The sequence below is a fragment of the Syngnathus typhle genome, linkage group LG3, assembly GCF_033458585.1.
Source record: "Syngnathus typhle isolate RoL2023-S1 ecotype Sweden linkage group LG3, RoL_Styp_1.0, whole genome shotgun sequence".
Taxonomy (NCBI): Eukaryota; Metazoa; Chordata; class Actinopteri; order Syngnathiformes; family Syngnathidae; genus Syngnathus; species Syngnathus typhle.
This window is the reverse complement of record NC_083740.1, coordinates 9,977,299-9,993,760: the sequence shown is the minus strand read 5'-3', so window position 1 is coordinate 9,993,760 and position 16,462 is coordinate 9,977,299. Positions and strand designations below refer to the sequence as shown.

At 40.4% G+C, this 16,462-nt stretch overlaps 2 protein-coding genes across 3 annotated transcripts; both read right to left on the bottom strand.

Annotated features, from left to right (window-relative positions):
• Positions 1-101: 101 nt before the first annotated feature.
• LOC133151235 (choline transporter-like protein 2) lies at positions 102-11,213 on the bottom strand. Of its 2 annotated transcripts, none has more exons than XM_061274079.1 (22): positions 11,079-11,213; positions 7,064-7,112; positions 6,917-6,990; positions 6,411-6,495; positions 6,248-6,332; positions 6,066-6,179; positions 5,686-5,740; positions 5,479-5,602; positions 5,130-5,213; positions 4,881-4,993; positions 4,628-4,759; positions 4,453-4,552; positions 4,112-4,204; positions 3,939-4,023; positions 3,601-3,863; positions 3,436-3,530; positions 3,167-3,270; positions 3,018-3,091; positions 2,642-2,712; positions 2,038-2,126; positions 1,799-1,883; positions 102-1,617 (listed from the first exon to the last, which is right to left on the bottom strand). In XM_061274079.1, the coding sequence occupies exons 1-22, from the start codon at positions 11,182-11,184 to the stop codon at positions 1,277-1,279; spliced, it is 2,421 nt and encodes an 806-aa protein (XP_061130063.1). In that variant the 5' UTR covers positions 11,185-11,213; the 3' UTR covers positions 102-1,276. The 2 variants fall into 2 exon arrangements, with proteins under 2 accessions (XP_061130063.1, XP_061130064.1); XM_061274080.1 differs by lacking the exon at positions 11,079-11,213 and adding an exon at positions 8,915-9,004.
• Positions 11,214-12,966: 1,753 nt separating this feature from the next.
• On the bottom strand, positions 12,967-15,087 carry syce2 (synaptonemal complex central element protein 2). The gene is made up of 5 exons (XM_061274083.1): positions 14,851-15,087; positions 14,523-14,622; positions 14,286-14,338; positions 13,926-14,034; positions 12,967-13,835 (listed from the first exon to the last, which is right to left on the bottom strand). The coding sequence occupies exons 2-5, from the start codon at positions 14,595-14,597 to the stop codon at positions 13,626-13,628; spliced, it is 447 nt and encodes a 148-aa protein (XP_061130067.1). The 5' UTR covers positions 14,598-14,622; positions 14,851-15,087; the 3' UTR covers positions 12,967-13,625.
• Positions 15,088-16,462: the final 1,375 nt, after the last annotated feature.

The window sequence follows — 16,462 nt, the reverse complement described above, 5'->3', positions numbered from 1 at the left end:
AAATAGACATGTAGTGACCATTCTACATTGCTGTAGCATTCGAGAGTCAAAACGCAGACATTTTGTTTCCCAATTGCAACAATCTTTAATCAAGACTTCAACTATTTGTAGATGACATTCCATGGAAAGTCAACATACATGCTTCACAAAGTCACAAGAGTACAAAAGAATTGCCAAGTTAAATTGGGAGCATTTTAAAAGATCGGCTATAACAAAAAACATTGGAATTGGGCATCACACCCTGCAGAGAACGTAGCCTTAAATGTTCATTTCAGTATCATGCAGCATATAAAAGGAGAATAAGGGATAGGGAGAGGCAGGACAGGGAGGTAAGGGTCAAAGAGGGCCCCATGGCTGTATCATAGAGCCACAAATCACAGCACTTAACACCAGTCCAATAATCAAGGCAAATAGTTGGCAGTACAATACTGTGCATGGTGAGGGTCTCTTTACAAGAGTGAAGCCAAGAATGTTACACACTACTGCAGAAAGATCAACTCAAATAAACACAACATTAAATTCACATGTAAGATTTTTGCCTCAGCTTGTATTGTTGAACATCATGAAAAATCACACACTTCTATCAAGATGCACCTGAAATTGAAATGTAAACAACACAGAGAGGTTGCGTAGTGCGTTAATAGACGACATACAGTATTTCAGTGAGTGATCAGAGGCACAGTATAAGCACTTTCTCGACATGTTAAAAGCAACACTGTTCCAAGAATAACACAATTTCCAAGCGACGTGGACACAAATCCTGCTGTGCATTTTTTAAAGCCAGATCATTGAGGTTGTTTCATTCCACAACAATCAATTCCTCTGTAGAGGCAGCATGTTTACAGTTGGCTTCTTCTGTTTTTACTTTTCATTCTCCGGACTCGTATCCTCATTTTTCAATTGGAGGTCTCCCCGCCCCAAACTGCTTAAAGACCAAGTGTGAAGTAATTTCAGAAAATGCCAAATGCAATCATTTTATGGCACAAGTAATGAAACATTATACAATAAAGCATGAAAGAATAATTTCTAGTTCGTACAGTCAGCAAATAATCGTGTTTCCGAAGTGAGATCCTGGCTGACTTGGCATACTGGAAATGACATCATCTCTGCCGATTACCAAAGATTGACGGACATAAGCATTTTTTTGTTAAGCACGTTGCAATGGGTTTTAATTAAGAACCTAAGGTGGGTTGCGTTTAAAAAAAAAAACTATGCTTACAATAGTTTTAGCCGTTAAAATATGGTTGGTTAAGTTTACTTCACACTTGAGGTTAATTTAAGAACCACTGTCACCCCTGCTTCTTTCTTTTTCCAACACCGCATCTTCACTGACTGTTTGCTCCTCGGTCTCCCTTGTTTGCTCGTTGGTCTCGTTTGCAACTTCAGCGTTATCTCGCAGAGGCTCATCTTCCACATTCGCATGTGAGATGTTAGACTGCATCTTAAGTTCCTGCAGTTGAATATTTTCCACTTCCAACACATCTCCTTTGCTTGCAGGAGAGTCAGCATCGTCTCCATCTCCCTCTGACCTCCTTGACAAGCCGATGAGATCGTGCAGCTCGGGGGACATGTAGTAAGGCCTTTCGGGCGAGCCGTCATTTCTTTCCAAGTCCTCACCTTTTCGACAAGGACAGTTTGTTTAAATGGATTCAAGGCAAATTGGAAAATAATGAAAACGTAGGGAAAAAATTAAAAAAGAAGTCAAATTAAAAGGGGTTAGATTGATGAGGGAGCAGCTCAGATTAGAGACGTAGAAAATACAATTAGAAATGAGACCATGCCAATAAAATATACTCACAGAAGCAGAGGAAGAGTGTGTCGACACACATGGAGTAGACGCTGAAGAAGCCATGGGCAATGAGGTAGGATCCAACTATATTTGTCTAGTTGGAGAGCAGAAGACATCTGAGATTAACCATTACGCACCACTGTTAATAACCAAGACTTAAAACTGGATTCAAACAGCTCCACAGTCCCCACCAAAAGTGATCGCTTCGGCAGGGCTCTTTATTGTGGATGCTTATTTTATTGTCTCACCATTATGGGCACCCAGTAGTAGTTCAAAGTAGGAGAAGCGTACTCAGGAGAATCCATTCTTCCAGTAAAGAAGAAGAAAGAGATGACTCCTGTGCAAAAAAATGTATAGTACAAGTTGTCATTATTGACATTTAATATAAAATACACACAACAAAATAGTTTGTTAGGTAAATATAAATGTATAGAACACCTATGTTGCTTTTTCAGAGTATACTCGAGAAACATGTATGTACGGGGAGAGCATGGGTTTGAATCCACGACCTCAGAACTGGGAGGCAGATGGACTAATCAGTCAATGTCGACTGTGCTATAAAGATTGTTGCCGCTACAACCGGCAATATTGCCAAGATTTACACCCGGTGTTGCACCAATCCACACTTGTTCACACCTCAGCAAAAAAGAGAAAAAAGATTGAATTGTGTAAATTTAACATAAAAGAATCCATTAAATGTGACATCATGCAAATGCTACATCATTGAAGAATGTTCATTTCACAAACATGAAATTATCAATGACTGATTGTGTTAGATTTAGGTAAATAAAACAGGCAGCCAATATCCTTTTTAAATGTACATTAGTAAGAGATATGTGAAACCCATCTTACCAATAACTCCAACAATGAGCAGTTTTCCAAGGAACAACAGGAAGTCTGTCACTTTGTCCAAGACAGCCACCCTGTTTTGAAAGTCAAACAATACATATAGATTAAATTGCTTTGGCTAGGTCGTTGAGACTAAGTTATCAAAAGGTTCTAATGTGCATTTTGCAGGTTGTCTATATGGATAGGTAAGAGCTATATCAAAATGTTTGCAAATACTGTTTGCATTGTTGTAGGAGTGGCCGTTTGAGTACACAAGAGTTTTTGGTATTGGTAGTGTCAAAACTTGTTTGTATTTGCAAAGGCAGCATTTTGGATTATGTCTCCAGTGCTTGTCAAATGTAAAAAAAAATAAAGTATGTAATCTGTAATGATTTCCAACCTGGCAATGTTCCTTAACAGAAGCATAAAGGCGTCTTGAGCTGATGTACAGAAATTTTTCCCATAGATGGCAATCTGGACAGACAAATCATAGACTTTACTATAGTATATCTGCCAACTCCAAGGTTATCTGTTTTTGCAGAAACTCACCATGATGTAAGCATTTCTGTTCAGGAACTTGATGCATTTCTCCAGACACCAGAAGCAACATTTCATGCAGTTCAGCAAGAATTTAGCATACTTGTTTCTAGCACCTGGAGGACAAGGGAGAATCACTAAGTGAGCATTTTGGCAGAAAAAAAATGACTACACAAAAAGAATGCATTGTGAAACACTAGATTTAACAATAATATTGTATAATATCTAATGACGAGGTGATTACATCATATTTAAGTACTTCCATTTGCCTTCAATCTTACCTTGCAGTTTGTGATTAAGATACTCCAGAATAACCCTGATGATCTGGACCAACGCCAGGACGAGTGAGCCAAATGCCACTGAACCAGTGTGATATCTGGTGGGCAGAGTGGGCAAGAGTTGTTACAAAAACAAAGCCCATTAACTTCACAAATGTGTCTTCTAACCTGAGGGTGCGCCCCAAAGAAGACATGACGGGGTTGGGGGGTATATCGTCAGGCTTCTTAAAGGCCCAGTAATAAGAGGCAAAGGCCCCAGCCAGAGTGACTTGTCCCAAAGCCGTGACAAAGTTGCCACACCAGAAGAAGAGGAAGGCGTTGTAAAACTGGAACAAGGTGATGTATTTGTGGTACAGGGTATCCCCACCATAGTAGGCAAAGTTACACTCGGCTTCGGGACACTCGGCCGACATGTTGGTTTTATTGAACGTCTGGAGAGAAAACGAGATGTGAACATGTTTCATACTAGAAATGTGAAGACGTGATGAGGCGTGATGGTTCTTCACCTTGGGATCACAGGTGTTAAAACGGAATGTGCAATTCTCATTGGCCGACACTTTGTACACTTCAGAATTAGATGTGGCCAGATAGCTGAATGGCAAGGACATTAAGGTGATGAAAAGAACACAGTGGATCAGGAAACAGTATGAATACATTAATATCTGAATTAAAAGGATACACGGAAGTGACTGCCCAGTAAGCTATCACAATTGCCAGGAGGACAGAAGTCAGCAATGGATAGAATAATGATGATGTCACATATCCAAGGGCCCTGGAAAAAAAAATCACATTCATAATGATAAATAATCATAGTCATGCTTACATACTATAGCAAGAGAGCAACATGAGTATACATGGAATGGACGGATAGGTGGACCCACATGTATTTTTACAGAAAATCTAACCCATCATTTGGGGCTAATAAGAAACATAGATGCGAAAAAAATTCATTTAAGTTGATTTGACTCGGCATTTGTGTACAAACACGGTCTACACGTCCAGGCTTGAAAGTAGGCTGACCTGCTGGACTCTTTGATGAGGGCGATAGCAACCATGAGCCTCTTCCTAAGGAAGATGAGTGTCGCGATGATGAGGAACTCCACAATGGCGAGGATAATTGCTGTAAAAAATTTTAAAACAGACTTGACAAACTATTTGGGTGAGTGAGTATTAGCGGAGCATTTTTGGGGCATACTGAAGATAAGCCAGGTTTGTCTGATCTCAAGGTAGACCGCGAAGTCGGGCTGCATTCCCAGCTGGCCGATAGACACGTCAGTAGAAGGATCCGCTTTCAGACTTTGATATTGCAGGAAACAATGCAGCACACCTACAAGGGAGGACACCCCGTGTTTAGTCCCTTTTATCCTCCCTGTGCTACCAAAAAGCGTAACCATGGTAACTGAGGCGCAAATGCTGTCACATTCTCAACAGACTGGGAGAAGATTTACCATAGGCTACGATTCCAATGACCAAGACAATCATGACCCACACCATGATGTCTGCCAGGAAGCGCAGCAGGATTATGAAGAACCAGCTACAAACCATTGCTATTGTCAGAGCTCTGGAGACGGAAGATATTAAAGAGATTTCAGGGTCACAGCAAACCAGAATTGCATTCAAAAATGAAGTCAAGATTTTTTTTTTCCTCAGACGGACACCCTTTGAATCATTACATGCATTTTTGTTGATGTTCTTACATAATGATATAGTGCCAGGACTGAGTGTAATCCTCAAAGATTTTCATGGCCAACTGGCGAGCTTCAAAAAGCATGTTGGACTTCCTGTAACGAAACCAAGATAATTCAAATGTCATGACATGTTCAAACTGGTTAGAAAATGTAGATTTGGCTCAATTATGAATGGTTATAATTTCTCCCGAAGTAATCACTTTAGAAACACAAAATGAGCCATTGTCTAAATATTAAGGATTACAACTACACACAGAACACTTGTTGGCGGTGATTTATATACATGTGATACTTTCAAAACCTTGATCAATTCTATTAGCCACTGGGTTAATATTACCCGGCTTTGAAAAATACTCACTTGGTCGCATTGAGTACTTCCATGGCGGAAACGTTGGCGGAGTCGATTGTAACCATGGTATTATTGCCCACAACCACCGAGCCATTCTTTAATTTTGACATGGTTGGAACGCAGCGTCGTGTGACTGTATGCACAGGCATAAGAACACAAATGTGATGATGTGACATCACTAATGCCATCCTAGACTGCGACATGCTTCTCACTCACAGGCTTTGCTGGCCAAGATTGAGGAAGGGCAATATTGTTTCAGGATGTGGATAGGCTAAAATAAAAAAAAGGAGTGACATTTAACAAGATAGTTGATATACTTATTTTAGCGCAAATATCAAAAAGTGGTAGATACTATAGAAGCCACATCAGGCCAACTATGTGATATGCAAACGTTGGGCCTCATTCACTAACACTGCATGCGCACATTTGATGAATTTATGCATAATCTGCTTTTTTACCTGTAATGGATAGATAACAATGTAAGGACATTTCTATGGATTGGTGAATGAGGCCCAAACATGTATTCTGTGCAACTCAGTTTGAATAAATGTAACAAACAATTTGATGTTGCAGACTTTAGTTTGTGGTTGCTTTACCCATGATGAATTGACACCTTCCTGGCAAAACTCTGCGTAATAGTCACGGTCGTCTTTGTTTTCAACGGCTTTGGCCAACGTGAGATGTTTGTAAGGACAGTGTTTTACACATATCTGGAATAGAAACAAGAGTTAGAAAACCATTGTGACTATTTAAATACAGTAATTGTCTTGTAGCTGACCTGAGTGGTGGGACACTGGCCTTGGAGCAAAACCGCAGGACTCGCACACATCAAGATATTGTAGTAAAACAGAAACGTCTTGTTCCTATATGATTTGTAGAGGACAGCAACATCTATTAGTGACTGCACTGTTACATGACGCGATCAATGTCTATTGACTCACTCCTGGGGTGTTCCTTTTTGCCCACAGAAGTTCCCTTTGCTGTCAGTGGGATAGAGGATTTTCCTGGGGTCACCCTGGGACCAGGCTTTATGGAAAGACAAATAGAATGATCGTTCAAAAAAATCAGGACATACAAAAGCAAAAGGTTTGTTCATTCCAACACATGTGGCTCACCCTTTACTGTGCCCCATTAAGAAAACTAGCAAAGACAAGTCCAGCAAAGTCAAATATCTTACCTGTTTATGAAAAACAATGACAGAGATGTATTGATTTAATAATGTGTTTATTATAGAGTGCAGATTGAGAGCTAATGCCCAACCAACCAACCAACTACTGTCATTCTCAAGCCACAACCCCCCTTTTTTTTTTATTGAATATGGATTGTGAATATTAAAAATAGGCGTAAACTGAAACATGGCAGAAGAAACCTTATTAGAAGAAAGACGGAGTTGCACAAGAGTGCTCATCCGAATCTATATATTGCATGAATGGCTTGGTCGTCTTACCAAGAATCCCCACACCAAAATAGGCAAGCAAGGCAACGATAAAGAGAAAACAGCAGACTATATCCGTGCATCCCCTGAGAACGAGAAGGTCTGGTCAATAATCAGTTCTTTTGGATCGAAAATGTGAAAGCTCAGATGTAATTATACCTCTTGTGAATGGGCCCCTTGAAGGTTGGGTCAAACTTCGCGACCTCCCCTGAAATTGAAAGAAAGCAACATGTCATATGTACCAATTGGGATTGTTGATGTCACTCTTCAAATGCGCAACAATTGTAATCTCTATTCTTAATTAGCCATACAATAGATCCTGTGAATCCACAAGACTGAGTGGCAAAGTGCACAACGATGCTTTTGTATATCTGCAGTCTATCACTAACCCGCATGAGTTAAAGTTAATATATATTTGTTTTACGTTAATCATATATTGATACCCAATAATTTGTTGAAGTTTGTCAAAAAAAATGTCAACATGCTTCAGAGGCCGTCCATGATGAGTACAAAACAAATGCAATAAGATGTGTATTTAACTAATGTTTAAATACAGGGGCCAAGTCTGGATAAAATTGCACACAAAAAATTTAAAAATTGCAACTCTAAACAGCGAAATACATCTGAAGAATTTTGCAGTAAAGTACAAAGACAACTACAAAGGAAATCTTTGTTCTTGTCAGCAAGGTATGGGACCTCCAAGTTGAGGTTGGCAATACCTCGTAAACAGTTCTTCATTATTAGACTTACACCTTATACCCCCTTCATTACCGAGCTCCATCACTCATACACACAAAGGCAAACACACACCTCGTTTTTTGATATAAAACATTGTGCCGTCAGCTCTCTGTCACTTAATGACTTAAACGCTGTCACAATTTAGTTTTGTTCCTCTGGTGTCCTTTTAAGCAGCTGCAATATTTCTGTGTAATTCCGGTGGTCTCACTTCTGGGACCCCACTCTCCTCACTTTCCAACCTCAACCATAGCAAGGATGTCTTACTTGTTTTATGAGTGAAACAAAGACCCTTTGTTAGGTCAAGTGATGTGTGACTGGTCACAAAGGAGTAAAGATGTTGTCGTTTCAAGACCACCGATTCATCATGTTAACAATGGTGACTTTTTGAGCTCATCATATAGATGTGATGACAATCACGGATGATGACCGTGATCATCTTACACATTTGCGAGACTCACCCCATAAGAGGTAGGGCATCTTTAACCACACTCCAAAAACATCTGTCAGACTACCTACACAAGTAACAAGGATTACAACTTGTTGATGAGCTTGAGCCTGATTGTGAATGTTAAAAAAATATCAGCCTCCTACATGATGACTAGCAGCATCTTGATCATCCAAGAAAGTGGCCTTGGTTAACTTGCACGTGTAAAAATGGCCACACCTTGATTACTTCCATCAAACCATTCCTTCCATTGATCATTATAAAGAACATAACAATCCCTAGGCTTTATTATGTGAACGCGTCGGGACAATTGTGACCCATTAACAGTTCACATGAATACCCATGTGCTGCAATAGTATCGATCACATTTACACATGGCCACCTATGCGGTTTGTAATGTCCACGTGGATGCAGTTTTCCCCCTCGCGCGCATATCATAACATTGCGTTACAATAATTGGAATCGTTTGAAAGGATGCAAAGCGGCGATGGATGCAGAATTTGCTCCCATATGGATGCAAGCAGGGGCGTGGCATCTTTATAGACGTAAAGCTATGTGCAGCGCAAACGTTATAAATATATCCACAAATGTACTCGCAGTAAAGATGAATGAAAATCGTTCACACTATACTGTTCAAAAACAACGTAAAAAAACAACAACAACCTGGTTGTGGAGGATAAAGATGCCCCCAGCCAGGTCTGCATTGACATGTGGTGTGGTCCACACGCAAACATCCATTGCGGTCATTGTTTCAATCTCTTTTCCGTTACAAAGACAAAGCCAAGGCTAACGGGGAAAAGTGCGGCAATATGAGATCCAATTCTTACCGTATTTAATTTCCGACTTTTTGCCCTCCGGTTCCATATTGCTCTACCCCCTGCAGATCAAAACTCAGGCAAGATAGTTACCATGGAAATGGAGGGGGAAGGTGTGGTGTGTGTGTGTGTGTGGGGGGGGGGGGGGCTATTTTGCAACAGGGCAATCTTATAATATATATGTAGATTTCACTAAAAATAATGCGGACAAATCCATGACTGAGAAAATAAATCGGACAAATCCATGACTGAGAACTGAGTAAAATTCTAAAATCCGGTCGGAATGGCCCTATTGGATTTGTTTTGGGGGTGACAATGCTTATGACTTTGCCTATGACTTACTGTAAAGTAAAAGTAACATAAAAGAAATTCTATTGTTTTATTGCTCTATTGCTTTGTGTAGAAGATAAAGGGTTAATGATAAGTGTTTTGAGGGGACAGTGAACGTTATACTGTTATTCAAGATGTAGACCACGCCTACTTATTGTGACAAAATACGTTGCTGATAAAAAATTTGCAAGATATAGAATAATTCTTACAAAAATATGAGTGTTATAAGTGTATTCATTGTCAGTCTAGTTGTGTCAGTGTTGAGTATTTCGTAATACTAGTGTTATGTGAGTGACCTAAACAAGTGAAGAACATACCGTTTATGAAACCTAATTTAACCAGCCAATGATCAGTGAGGGCGTGAAGCCACCGCCTCTACTGACCAAGAAGTGCAGCACACTGTATGGTATGATGCTATCGCCATTTTGAGTGTGGAAAAGCCTTCTGACATTATTTTTTTAGGGCAGTAGGCCGCTTGATGCACGGCAGAACACTGCTCTGGTGTTACTGCAGAAGAATTTCAGCAGCATGGTCTTTTTTCCCCTCATTTTTTCCACCACTTATCCAGGCAATGTGACTTGCACGAGAAGCGCGTCTCTAATGTCATCACCTGTCATGGCGGAGTTGTGCTGTCATTTTCGGACGTGTCCCGGATATGACGTAATATAAAAACTTACTTAACACGGGTCCGGGACAAAAAAAATCATCTGAACACTACTCGATCATCTAAACACGAGAAAAACGGTAAACTTAGATGCAGACGTTTAATATTCGTTAAGCTTACTATCACATGCATGCTTGTCTCGGACAGTCTGTTTTTCTGGTGAGATATTTGCGTCATGATTGTGATGAGTAATTATACTCATGCGTTTTTGTGCAGCGCAATATGGCTCTGAGAAGTTTCACTCGTCTGCTGTCAAGCACCCCAAAATGTGCAGCTGTCAGTGCGTGCCGAGCCCAGAGTAAAACTGCGGCTTCTGCCAAAGTTAATGGTAAATGTTATTTAATTTTATTTTAAAAAAAAATATTTGGAAAATGAATGCATTGGTTTAAGGTACTGTCTTTGTGTATTTTCCCAATAGATGCTGAAGAAATCAAAAAGGCTTCCAAGGGAGGTAGTAACAGTTCAACCTATTCTGCTCCTTACATATTGTTACCACACGTGACAGTGACATAATGGCTAAGCGTGGTATGTTTTGACCCTCAGCCAAGGTGCCATTCAACTGGCGAGACGCTCTGAACTTGGAGGGTCAGTTGACAGAGGAGGAGGTGATGATCCGGGACTCCTTCCGCGACTACTGCCAGGAAAAACTCATGCCTCGCATCGTCATGGCCAACAGACATGAGCGTGAGAAATAACACATCCTAAAAGAAGCCGTATTGTGTATTTGTTGTCTTAATAGAACTAGTTAGTAGTTGGTTAAGATACTGTATATTCCTATGCTGCTTCCTGATTGTTTCTATTTGCCCAACATTTTACAGATTTCCACCGAGAGATTGTTTCCGAGATGGGAGAGTTGGGTGTTCTTGGCCCCACTATTAAAGGTACACACAGTGACTGCGCTCACATGGCCATGTGTTGTTTGTTTCCACATTCAATTGTGCCTTCTGTTCCCTCCTCATAGGTTACGGCTGTGCAGGAACAAGTTATGTGGCATATGGTTTGATTGCCAGAGAGATTGAAAGGGTGGATAGTGGCTATCGCTCAGTCATGAGCGTACAGTCCTCACTGGTCATGCATCCCATTAATGCTTATGGCACAGAGGCCCAGAAGGAGAAATACCTACCCAGGCTGGGTGAGGACTTGTGTGGATAGATTATGCTCTTTATACAGAAGTATTCTTACCTCTGCATATTGTGTATTCTCTAGCTCGTGGAGAAATCCTTGGCTGTTTTGGCTTGACCGAGCCGAACCATGGCAGCGATCCCAGCAGCATGGAGACCAAGGCCATATACAACCCATCTAGCGGTACTTTCACCATTAGTGGAGCCAAAACATGGTGGGTTAGCGGAAACGTACACTTGACATTGACACAAGGAGTAGCCCACAGAAAATATTGTAAATCAAATAATTATGTCAAAGAAATTGTTTTGGTTGACTTGACCTTTATGGGTTTACGCTCCTCTTCTAGGATCACCAATTCCCCTGAAGCAGACATTGCAGTGGTCTGGGCCAAGTGCGAAGATGGAAAGGTGCGCGGCTTCATCTTAGAGCGTGGAATGAAGGGTCTTGCTACCCCGAAGATAGAGGGCAAGTTCTCTCTGAGGGCCTCCGCTACTGGCATGATTCTAATGGATGAAGTGGAAGTTCCTCAGGAGAACCTTCTGCCAAATGTCTCTGGTCTGGCTGTAAGTATTTCTGCAGAATGAGGGCATCTCCAAAAGAGAGTTCATTTCATTTCGCAGCTCTCTTGTGCAGTTGTTCTTAATGAAATGGCCGATGAATGTTCTTCTTTTTTGGGGACTTTCTCACTAGGGTCCCTTCGGCTGCCTCAACAATGCTCGGTATGGCATCGCCTGGGGAGCTCTGGGAGCGGCGGAATTCTGTTTCCATGCAGCAAGACAGTATACTTTGGACAGGTACTAGCTCGCCCTCCATGGCCACAATATGCACTTGTATTTTATGTATTCTACCTAAATCATTTTAATTAACCTTTAACCATTCATTTGCTGCATCCGAGTGCAATGAGCCTTTCAACGCCCATTTCAACTTATGATGTGGAATATTTCTCTGCTCCAATCAGAATTCAATTTGGGGTGCCACTGGCGAGGAATCAGCTTATGCAGAAGAAGATGGCTGACATGTTGACAGAGATCACCATCGGGCTGCAGTCATGTTTATCCCTGGGAAGACTTATTGATGAGAAGAAGTAAGTTATCGTATGTTAATCCGTTTTTTTTTATTATTACGGCTATTCTCAATGATGCTCTTGTTCTTGTCCAAACAGAGCAGCTCCCGAAATGATTTCCATGCTGAAGAGGAATAGCTGTGGCAAAGCTTTAGATATCGCAAGGCAAGCCCGAGACATGCTGGGAGGGAACGGAATTTCTGACGAGTACCACATCATCCGTCATGTCATGAACCTAGAGGCTGTTAACACCTATGAAGGTAAGCCAGTTATAAAAAAAAAAATCAAAAGCGGCTCACATAAATGCTCCCAAAACAGACGCTTCCCTTTTCCCCTCAGCAGAAAATGCAGGTAGTATAATGATTACGTGGTAATTAGAAGCCCAGTTGCTGCTGTGGTGGCTAACAGCATTGTGCACCATGAAGCTAAGCTAAGGGTCATCATTCACATCAGTCTTCCAGTTTTCTAAAGTAGTACCTTTTTATTTTAAATCACTAGTTTTACTTGACGTAGATTTGATATGGACATCTGTCCCTTTCTGAAGTTGCGTAAATTAAGTCCCCCAGGGGTCTTACCTGCAACTATGTCCATCAGCCACTTGAGGTCACCAGTGTTACTGTATGTTTATGCTCTGATGTTAAGACATTGTATTTGTGCTTTGTCTATTGGCAGGAACCCATGACATCCACGCCTTGATCCTGGGCAGAGCAATTACTGGACTTCAATCATTTACAGTTGAACAGTAAAATGTTGACAGGTTCAATGAGAAGATGTAAAAGGGATTATTGGATGTAGAAACTAGAGCACTTGGTTGCCATCTTTGTGGGTGTTTTAGGTTGAGGATTTCATTTATGTAAAGGCTATCTCAATAGTCACTATACACCGCTTCCCCTTTTTAGTTTTAGATATCATTCTTTCAGACATGAGGTCATCAATACTTGTCGGTATCCAGTGTAGAGAAACATGCCATGGATATTGTAAATCTGTACTACACGTATAAATGTTGCAGGGAAACATTTTTGCAATGCTGCTGAAATGGTAAGCCATGGGAAATGGCGTACTGAAAAGCAGTAAAACAGAGGCTGTCAAATGCTAAGTGGCCTCTTGTCTAACGAAACGGTGAAATGGAATCGCAAAGGAAAGAAGAAAAAACTGAAGTGGTTAGTGACTTGAAGGAAAAAACTGAAGTGGTTAGTGACTTAGAGTCACTTAGGGTGTTGCATGAAAACCTTATCGGACTATAAATGAACATCTGCTTTTTATTCATGGTATTTTTAATACAAATTTAAATAATCAACATGGCTAAAGTGTTCCATGTGAAAAGAAAACTGCAATTCTACACTATGCGCTCTCATGTTACTTTTTGCACTCAACTCTGATTACGCAATACTTTCAATGAACCTGAAACTGGGGCAAAGAATGTACTAAGTGTGTAAAGAGTGAAATCTGAACGATTGGGCCCTATGTCTACAACATCCTCAGCAACGGATAAACTCTGAAAATTGGAGGAAGGAACCTGACTATTCTGAGAACCTGAAAGCAATCTAGTCTGTCATGGATTCTGCTGCGCCGTTGACGGCGAGGCCATCTCGCAGGCCGGTCAGCACTTTGCTGGCCTCCAGGAGCTCCCTGTGGAGTTTGGAGCACATATCCAGCACATTGGTCAACTCCATCAGCGTCACCTGCATCTCGTCGCTGTTCTCTTCGTAGGCCTTGTACAAGTCCCCCTTCATTTGTTGGCATACCTCCGTCACCTTTGGAAGGGCCACAGAGGCAGGGGTCTCATTTGGTTTGCATGTCACCAACAAAAGCTGTACACATTATTATTAAAACAAATGATCTACCTTGTCTACAATAGTCTGCTGAAAGCTTTCAATTTCTTTCTGGTCATTGGCGCGCTGGTTGTGGATCTTGTCCACCAGTTCCTGCACTCTTCTGCTGATGTCATAGGAGCTGCAAGCACAATGTAGCAAACATAATAGAGACTTTCATCTACAGCACGGGTCACCAACCTTTCTTAAACCGAGGGCTACTTCCTGGGTACTGATTAAGGCAAAGGACTACTGGTTTGATTAGGGCTATTATACCTTTGAACCGCACCACAATAATCTCTATAGAGTGAGGGACTTGAGAATGAGTAAACAATTCCCAAAACAACCAAGACAGTGGGTCCGAAAAGGTGCCTATACTGTGTCATACAGTACCTGGAATTCTCTTCAGTGTCATTCCTGCTCGAACTGGCCTCTGAATCATCGACCTGAAGTTACCAGAGAAAATCATTAATGCTTACATCTACTAAAATATAATATTCCAAATAAACCGGTAGGCTACGTTATGGTTAGGTTCCAGCATCTACACAGCACTAGTCAACAGTAGGCTAGCAAGTTTACTTCTGATACTTGAATAAAAGTAGAAATGAAAGAATTAAAATAATATTGTACCATACGTGGGTCCTCATCCCGTCCTTCGTTCTGGCTGGAATTTGAGGCGGGTGCTTCGCCAAAGAAATAGTCCATTCTTGTACCTCCGACTGTACTGATCCTTTGAACGTAACAGAAAGTTAATACTAATGTTCGTAAAGTCTCGGGTCCTCGTGTCACATGCTATGCTAGCTCAAATTTGAACTAAAAATGCGAACTCTTCAAAGTACACGTTGTACGTTGAAACGTGCAAAATGTATAAATAATCTATAAAGCCATTATATGAATTAAGGACAAAGGAGATTGCTAGATAACTGTTTATATAATACTAGTGAATACAAATTGCTACCTGCTGCTAAACTTCACGGGATCAGTCGTTCCGTTTAATTTTGTCGTTGAGGTGCAGCGGTGTAACAATTTATTAAACAACTAATCCGTTATCAAATTGATCAGTAATTACTTTGACAACTAATTATTATTCAAAGAAATTTAAAATGATAAAATTGTCCAAATCCTTGAAATTCCATTTTCTCAATCTCAACAGCTGTCACTAGTGTTGATGACGATGATGATGATGACGATGATGATGATGACGATGATGATGATGATGATGATGATGACGATGATGATGATGACGATGATGATGATGATAATTATTATTATTTCTTCAGTCCAACACGAAATCAGATTGATCATGTCTGTTTTGGAAAACAATTAATGGTCAACATGTTTGCCCCTTTTCCAATTTATTACGGAACAAACCAGTTACTACTTAATTTCTCTAACTATTTTCTGCGCTATCATTTAAAGAAACGGATGGATTTTTAATGCAAGTTTAGTTAGCACTACAGTATATACACCGCATATTGTTACCATTGCATCAAAATGAAAATGACGGGGAATTTTGGACCTATCTCAAAGTGCACACTGCAAAAGCCTTTGTGGAAAATCAGTTTGTAAATAAATCAAATTAAAAAATTTCCAACATTGGCATATTTTCGACTACATTAATTTGGAGTGAAATTAGTGATTTTTCTATTGCCACAGAAACCAAATGTTGGGTTTCTTACCTGTTTTACATTCTACACGATACCAGCTTTCAATTAAGACCTGGTTTTAAAAGAAAAGAAATGGACTGGAAAAAAAAGATATTTTCAATGCCATGATTACAGTCACTCTGGATAAAATCAATGATTTTGAATATTAATTTTAATTGTAAATATTAACTAAGAATTTGTACACGGTGTGTCATAATATCCATATCAAAACCAAAAAATGGTGCATTAACTGCACCATATTGTATAATATGTATACAATAAATACGATTTGATGCGATGCAATGCAATACGATACGATACAATACAAATTTATTTCATTTAATTTCATTTCACAACAATTGCAGCTGTAAGAACAACCACAACATGTGTTTATTTTTTTTCTATATCTGTGAATCTCACTGTGGAGACACTGCTTCTGGTGCTTGACATGGGTTAATCTGTCTGGAATGGGAATTGAATAGGTCCAGGTTTGCTAATTGGAAGTATTATCCCGTCTTTCCTCCCCCTCTTGCTCACTCGTGCGATGCAGCCTGCAGTCTGGATTATCCCAGTGGAGCAGAGACAGAAAATTTGATGTCTTTTTGGTACAGGATCAAGCAATCATGAGAAAACATGGTGAAATACCCGAACTCTCAACAGCTGCTGAAACATATTCTGCAAAGGTAGGTTTAAATTTCTTCTCTGTGTTATTAATCTTGACTAAAGAGCTTTGGTTTTTTTCTCCCCCCCATATGCATCCCCTGCAAGATTGATTTGGAATCTGTTGGAGTAAAACTTTGACGCTTCCTACTTTGGGAATATGGATAGCTTTGACAATACAGAAGAAGGAGGGGGACGTTCCTTCCAGTATCTGGTCCAGAACATCGACCCAATGTATGAGGATTACAAGCCGCCTTCAAGGGA

Bases quoted from the DNA above. Each gene is read 5' to 3' on its own strand.
- LOC133151235 (XM_061274079.1), bottom strand. From the start codon at position 11,184: ATGGCCTTGGTCTCCATGCTGCTGGGATCGCTGCCATGGTTCGGCTCG. The intron at 6,180-6,247 runs GTCAGCTACAAG...TTTCTATTCCAG, and splicing joins GCCAGTGTCCCACCACTCAG to ATATGTGTAAAACACTGTCC. The intron at 5,741-6,065 runs GTAAAGCAACCA...TTTTTATTTTAG, and splicing joins AAGGTGTCAATTCATCATGG to CCTATCCACATCCTGAAACA.
- syce2 (XM_061274083.1), bottom strand. From the start codon at position 14,597: ATGGACTATTTCTTTGGCGAAGCACCCGCCTCAAATTCCAGCCAGAAC. The intron at 14,339-14,522 runs GTACAATATTAT...TGGTAACTTCAG, and splicing joins GGGATGAGGACCCACGTATG to GTCGATGATTCAGAGGCCAG. The intron at 13,836-13,925 runs GTAGATCATTTG...GCCCTTCCAAAG, and splicing joins AGCAGACTATTGTAGACAAG to GTGACGGAGGTATGCCAACA.